General features: G+C 34.0%; 1 protein-coding gene across 1 annotated transcript; it reads right to left on the reverse strand.

Moving 5' to 3' along the window:
- Window positions 1–1,106: 1,106 nt before the first annotated feature.
- On the reverse strand, window positions 1,107–6,404 carry LOC130992890 (uncharacterized). Its single transcript, XM_057917649.1, has 6 exons — window positions 5,872–6,404; window positions 2,174–2,308; window positions 2,058–2,094; window positions 1,846–1,902; window positions 1,624–1,738; window positions 1,107–1,543 (listed from the first exon to the last, which is right to left on the reverse strand). The coding sequence occupies exons 1-6, from the start codon at window positions 6,093–6,095 to the stop codon at window positions 1,413–1,415; spliced, it is 699 nt and encodes a 232-aa protein (XP_057773632.1). The 5' UTR covers window positions 6,096–6,404; the 3' UTR covers window positions 1,107–1,412.
- Between the last annotated feature and the right edge of the window lie 1,047 nt (window positions 6,405–7,451).

Consider the following 7,451-nt stretch of genomic DNA (forward strand, 5'->3'; position numbering starts at 1 on the left):
CAATAATCCCACCTACATACAACTAATTTTTTTGATAAATTACTGAAGTAAATAAAGAAATTCAAAGACCGCGCGACGGAGGACTCGAATCAAAAACCTCATGCCTTGGGCATTAATCTTCTACCACTAGGTCAACATATGTACACTTACATGCAGTTATTTTCACACCTTTATCCGGTGTAAAGGTATGGTGTAGAGGTGGTGTAGGGATCCATCCTGCGTGCGGATGACTTATTTAATTATAGATACCTCTTGTAATTCTAAAAAAAAAAAAAGAGTTTATAAGATGTACTCCCTTCGCCCACTAAAAGTGACATGTATTTCATTTTAGGTCATCCTACTACAAATGGCCTATTTCTATAAATAGAAAATTTTAATCTTCAGAAAAGTGTGCACCCTACCACTTTTAACAAATTTACATCTCCTTAATTCTCGTGGCGAAAAGTTTTGAGCCACTTAGTAATTTTTTAAGAGCTCATAAGTTGTTAAAGTGTTTGAATAATTGAGTTTATAAACTAGAGAGAGAATTTTTAATTAGAGAGAGAAAATCGAAAAGCGATAAAATTAGAATAATATATAATGAAAAAAAAATCATAGTTAATTTATTTTTGTAAAATGAGTGTAACTTATAAAATAATGAGAAAATAAATTGGAGTGGATGAACTTATTTTTTGGAAAGCTTATAAGCTCTTAGAGTTTATTTTTACAGCTTATAAACTCTTTAGAAACTTATTTTGACAAACTATTTGAAGGAGCTTATACTTCTAAATTTTTTTTTTTTAGGAATATACTTCTAAATTAGTTTAAAAAGCTTACAAGCTCAGCCAAACACCCTATCCGCAGTTTTCCTTGCATGGAGTTCTACTAAATTAGTAATAGTACCACAATGTTGAATTCCATGGTTGTCTATCTTGGTATAATGAATTTTAAGATGCATATATACCCACATTAACAATTGGCGGTGTACAACATTGAAAGCTCCAAAAATAATTTGAAAATTAAATATCCGCTTAATTTCCTTATATGTTGAACTATAAAAAATAAAAAAAATAAAGGAAGCCACCGTAAAAGAAATAAAGGAAGCTATGTCATTGCATACACTCCGATTTAAAAATTGGTCCAAACTATACCTTTGAACTTTTGAAACTGAGCCTCTCTGTTAATGTCTTAATGATAGCCGAAAATATCAGCAACACTACATACAGCGATCTTTCACTATGCATTCACAAAAAATCAGCGACAATAAAATAATATATACAGCAAGTCAGCAATAGAAGCAAGATGAAATAAAGATCTCTCGATGAGCCTCCTAACTAGTTACCACCCCTAACTTAGTAAACAAAGCTAGATCTTTTTTTATAACTTAAGACACAACACATCCGCTCATAAAATATGCAGGTAAAAAGTCTGGATTACAATGCGGGATGGTACCCGATAGTGGCGTTTGCTTCTACCCGTTGCACCACCCTTCTTACATTCCACTCTTGACAAAACTCTAGCCCCAGTCGAAGAGCAGTTCCAAGTCCCAGCACAACAATCACTCCTGCATACCGTAGTTCACATTTTATAAACATCCAGATTAGTTTGGTCAGAGTTCAATCCTATTGTGCGACAAAGTTGTACCAATGATAATGTTGACTGGGAGGGCAGAAACACCAAGGGTTACGGAAATCAGCACATCCAGCAACAGCCCACCAACAAGAATGGAAAATGCCACCCAAAGAGGACTAAAACACCCCTGTTATCGAGTCATAATCAGTAATTTAGTAGTGGTTTTCAACAAAAAGAGATGTTAGATCTACTCACAACAGCTTAGACAAAGAAAAGAAAAGAATACTCCCTCACCCTTTGGCGATCTTGAGCTCTAAAGGCTGGATCAACTGTCCAAACCCAGTAACTAGTCTGTCATGCATAAGAATCAAGTCAGTGATACTACCACCAACTAAGGTTTATATCATAAGCAAGAAGTACAAAAGTAAAGAAGATAGGCATATAGATCCTTCAGAATTCCAAATCAAGATCTAAAGCATCCAAAACTAAATTTGACCGACACTTGCCTGAGGATCAGGAGGTATTACGTTAGCAGCTACTTGCCTACATGAGAAATGTAGAGGTTCATTATCATCCATCATAAATTAAGCTGAAACCATCAGTAAAATTTCGGACACTTAACTGGCATATCTCACATTTATTAGAACCTCGAGTATTAAACCACTTCACTATGCATGAGTGGTGTGCTTTCGAAAGACCGCCTCGACATAGACATCCAAGACTGATCAAGGCTTCTTCATTTTCCTCCTGGCATACCCTGAAACACGGATGCATCATTATAATCCATATAGAATGCTTTCTGCGTTCTTCAGTTAAAATAAATAATCACACTATATCTCAAGGTAACATTAATCAAAACGTGCTAAAAATAGATTATGCTCTCAATAAGGAGGAGATATAAAACTGCTTCTGCCATGAGAAAACATAATCATGCAGCTTTAATCAATCTCAAAACTATAAATGAAGTAGCCCAAAATAAACATTGCCACAAGCAAGATATAAAGAGTGCATCGGATATGTAAAAATTATGTTAAAAAACCCATCTTCATACAATAATTAATTTTTTAGGTTTACGGATGTCAAGACCATCAGCTGGAGGTGCATGTGGAGCACGGTGAAGAGTACCATTTTTAAATCATCAACACAGCAATTGTCAGTTTTCTTTATTCATAAAGAGGTAGATTCTTCTTATTTAATTGCTTGCCTTGACTGTAATCTTATGACTGATAAGGAAATTGAAACGTATATAACCCAATTAGCCCTTCGAAGACAAATGCCGAATATGAGAACAATTCTTATTGCTACATGATGTTGAAGTCTACAAGATTTTTTCTTTTTTGCCAAAATTCATGAATGGCGATAATGTGACTAATGGATGCACCTATCATCTTCCTTAATGTTATGTTGAGGAAGAGATATACATGATCCAACAATTTTAGTCCTTCCCTATATTAACTAATTATAATTCTGGGGTTGTGAATGGAGCAAAGACACCATGCTACCAATCATATGTTAAGCCCCCATAGCTTGGTTTTAAAAGGCGCAAGGTGCAATGAGGCGCAAACTGGCCTGGAGTCTAGGCGCAGAGCCTGAGGCGCAGGCATGGGCTTTTCGTAGACGAGGTGCAACTAAAGTATAAAAATTATAGTAATATATTTACCTATAATATATTTTCTACCAAAAACACAAATACTTAAAACACACAAATACTTAATTTAAATAACAAATACTCAAAAATCTGAAATATAAATAAAATAATATATATAAGAATTTATCACATCTCTATTTTTTGAGCTAAATTCTTACGTATTACATACCTTAATATATTAATTAGGGTTAGGAATCCTTTTGCAAAAAAAGTTGCGGCTGATGGCCCCAAAAAGCTGCGGCTCTTATTGGCTTTTTGAAAAAAAAAAAATATATATATATATATATATATATATATAGGGAAGGGCTAAAATAAGAACATTTCTTAAGATATAAAATAAGAATCATTTTCAGCCCTTAGATCATCAAGATCCACGGTTGATTCGTAATCCTGTTGGATGGATTTATGGTCCTGAGTTCGAATCCCAAAGATAGCAAAAATTTATTTTTCACATTTCATACCTTTATACAGCGAATTCATACATGTTCTACATAAAATTCATACATTAAAAATTGCTCTTATTTCTTATTTTAAGATATACTCTCACGGTAGCCCACCCCTATATATATATATATATATATTTACTAACCAATATAGCAGCTGTTACAAGACCGCCTCAAGAAAGCCTTCACACCGCCGTTTAGCCTTGAGTCGCCACCTCAATCATAGTGATACCCGAAGGTGTGCGCCTCTGCGCGCTTTTTAAAACACAGCCCCATAGCTAGAAAATATTCTCTAAATCCTTTTCAGGTGTTGGAACTGAACAGATCGTCATTCCCATTTCCAAATTATGTAGTATTAAATTATTAGTTTTACTCAATATATTCAACAATGTAGAAATCAAGAAATGAGATTGTGCAATAACATCTATAGAGATTATATAATTCCAGTTTCTGCACTTCAGGTGAACAGACACTGAATTTGACAGTCTGCTGGTGTTTGGCTACTCGAAATTAAATTGGTTCGAGATTACCCAAGATTGAATTGGCCCGAGATTACCCTAGATTAATTTTGTCATAGGGAGAAAGCCAAGACTCATAAGGAAAGACTATTCCTACGTGGCACTGCTGCGGGACTAAGTACCGGATGGAGTCCAATGCAACTGAACAACATATCGTAATTCTAAATCTTGTCTAATCCACCAAACCTTCCTTGTCAATGAAAATTAAGAAGTACGGATAATAACCTTGCATAAAAACTTATCTTGTTTTTAAGAGAACATATGATCACAAATGTATCCAAGTATTTGTCCCATGTGTCATTAACCGTCAACATAAGATTTCATGATAACTTCTAGTTAGTTTCAAGTTTGATGCACATAATGCATGTTATATACCAAAACTTTGATTTCTCAAATATACAACAATGATCACAGCATCCACACTCACAAATAACCAAAGTGTCCAATTACTCCAACAATAAGCTTGAAAATGTGCTTCCAATTGCAAACAACACTACAGTACAGTGCTATTTATAGATCCTGCCACCAATTGATGTATACTCTTGCAAACATTGAGTAGATGAGCACATGGAATTCCAACAATAAAAATAACAGGGCAAGAGCAACAGTCAGTATTATGGTTCCACATTCTCTGTTCACATATTTGGCGCACATATGCTCTTCTGGCCAAAGATTGGATTCTAAAATTCAACTTTATATGAGCATGTATGCATATAGTAAAATCATGGGTTTCCCCTCAAGAGTCAGTACTTTGATTTACTTTTACACAAACTTCGATTGAAAAACACCAAAAGTATCATTTGTATTTTTCGCAAGTAACTTTATAAATTAATGTTTCCTTAAAGTCAACAGTTACACATATGATCAGTCCGACAGTCTATAATACACGTATCAATCTACGTATAGGTAAAAAAAAAAAAAAAAAAAACTAATTATATACCTCAAACGAACGGGTAAAAATCATTTACATGCTGGAAAATCTTATTGATAAGCATTTATGAGGTCCAGTAGTAGGGTGTAAAACATATGTTAGTATAGACTTACTAACCCATGGTAGTATCAGAAATAGTCAATGTGAAAAAAGATACTACATGCTGACTTCAATCTCTTAGGCTGTATATGGATGGAAGAATTTGAATTGATGGAGGATTCAAAAAAGAATATAACAGTGACGAAGGTTTTGATTGAATTAAGAACCTCTATAATGGCTTAAAGAAGTTCATGGCAGTATGCGATTATCTTAATAAATACAATGAATTTGTCATGCCACATCGGGACTCAGTGGATTTAGTTCCCATGAATATGAAGTTTAACATCATTTGCTCCAATTGGTCCTTGAGTGCCCTTTGAACTAGGTTTTGCGACCATGATTCTTGGAGCATACAGACGGCCGATGATCGAAAATGAAAATTATATATTGACTTCAGAACAATTCAGTTCACCATATCATAAAGTAGATGCGAAAAATATAATTAAAAAACTGTCCTAAAATGACAAAAAACACATAGTATAATTTGTCGTTTAATCGAGCAATAGATTGAATCACGGATACACGCATTCCTTATTTCTTATTTATGCATTTATTCTAACTTAGCAATCTCATTTCAGACCGACCAAGTCTACCGACTACTATACCCATTCCAGCAATTGAATCCGAAATTTCAGCTAAGGAGTAATAAAAAACGTAGCACTTGAGCAGAAGGAGATATACCTGCACTCTTCATGAGTATTCGAATCTCTCTCGGGCACTGATTCAGCTTTGTTGGCGCAGTCCACGACCACCACTTCAATTACTTTCTCAGCCAAGTCCTGAGATTGACCTTCGGCCGCATTTTCCGGTACGCCGCCGCCGTCCTCCGCCCCTGCGTTCTGCTGCTTCTCGATGTCGGCGTCGGGAAATTCACCAACCATAGTTGCAGTACCACCATTCCGCATTTACCAAAACTAACAATTAGCGTCAGGAAACAATTGAACGCTGATTGACTGCTATCAAAATTGGAGAATCGAACTTATTTGTAGTTCGGATTTGGGAGGAATGCAAAAAGGAGAAGAGGAAAAGGTAAAGGAAGCAGAAGAGAATCAGAGGAGTAGATGAGAGTTTGTTGTAGAATTTACATCACACAAGAGAAAGGAGAGAGAGAGACTTGGAGTTTGCTCTTTTCTTTACTCGTATTTCGTTCTTAGTTTTTTGGTTTTATTTGGTGGATTTTGGTTTGATTTTCTTTCGCACTTGTATAAATCTTCGTAGCGAAACTTTGACGATTCACAACATTTTAATTTATTTAGGTTTGGTGATTAAATTTGTATAATATGGATATGGATTGTAATTTCATATTATAAGGGGGAAATCTTTAAATTTTACCTTTTTTAAGCCATAAAATTATATAAAGGGAAGCCTAAATTTTACCTTTTTTAAGCCATAAAATTTTTATATAAAGGGCAGCCAACATTTTTTTTTGTGACGTGAAAGGGAATCCATCCTTAAATGTTTCATTAAAATGTATTTACCTTTTCTTATCCATAAAAAAATAAAAATAAAAAGGTTAAGAAAATAATAGAATCAGCTTGGGATAGGGTATATTAGGTGAGATACTTTATATTTCTCACCATTTTCGTCTGTTTGATAGGCTTTACAAATATTACACCCGCCCCGCAGTAAAGGCAAAGCCCGCACCAAAATCACTATTTCTCTTAGAAATTATATCCATCGCTCACCCCCAGGTCAACGCAAATTATTGGGTGCGACCGTCGCACAGGCGTGCGACGGGTCGACCCGGCTCCAAACCCGCCCTCCTGACCCGGAACCCTGACCCGCATGGGTTTGACCCATGCTCCTAATTATTACATTTGTTTACAATAATTGTTACTTTTAATGAACATAATATATACATTTGTTCATATAAATGTATATTTATGTTAATATAAGCAGTTAACTTCAATATTGTGTAAATTGTAATATTTTAAAAACATTATCTTTCTTTATAATAATAATAATTACTTTTTATTATAATAATAAATAATTTTTATTACAACAATAATTACAATTAATATAATATTTTTGAAACATTACATTTCTCCATATGAAATATTACTTTTTATTATAACAATGATTATTTTTAATAAGCATAAATAATTACATTATTATTTGATCAAATAATTATTATCGTAAGAAAAAAGTAATTATTGATATGTATAATGTTTTATATTGAATGAAGGTAAATATTTATATTAATATAAGTATACATTTGTGCGACCAAATGTATATCTTATGCTTGTTAAAAGTAAATACTC

The sequence above is a fragment of the Salvia miltiorrhiza genome, chromosome 7 (assembly GCF_028751815.1).
Source record: "Salvia miltiorrhiza cultivar Shanhuang (shh) chromosome 7, IMPLAD_Smil_shh, whole genome shotgun sequence".
NCBI classification, from domain to species: Eukaryota; Viridiplantae; Streptophyta; class Magnoliopsida; order Lamiales; family Lamiaceae; genus Salvia; species Salvia miltiorrhiza.

What these genes read in the sequence shown, in the direction of transcription:
- LOC130992890 (XM_057917649.1), bottom strand. Translation starts at nt 6,095, where the DNA reads ATGCGGAATGGTGGTACTGCAACTATGGTTGGTGAATTTCCCGACGCC. An exon ending in AATACTCATGAAGAGTGCAG is followed by an intron (nt 2,309 to 5,871) that starts GTATATCTCCTT and finishes TCCGTGTTTCAG; the next exon opens with GGTATGCCAGGAGGAAAATG. An exon ending in CCCAGTCAACATTATCATTG is followed by an intron (nt 1,544 to 1,623) that starts GTACAACTTTGT and finishes TACGGTATGCAG; the next exon opens with GAGTGATTGTTGTGCTGGGA.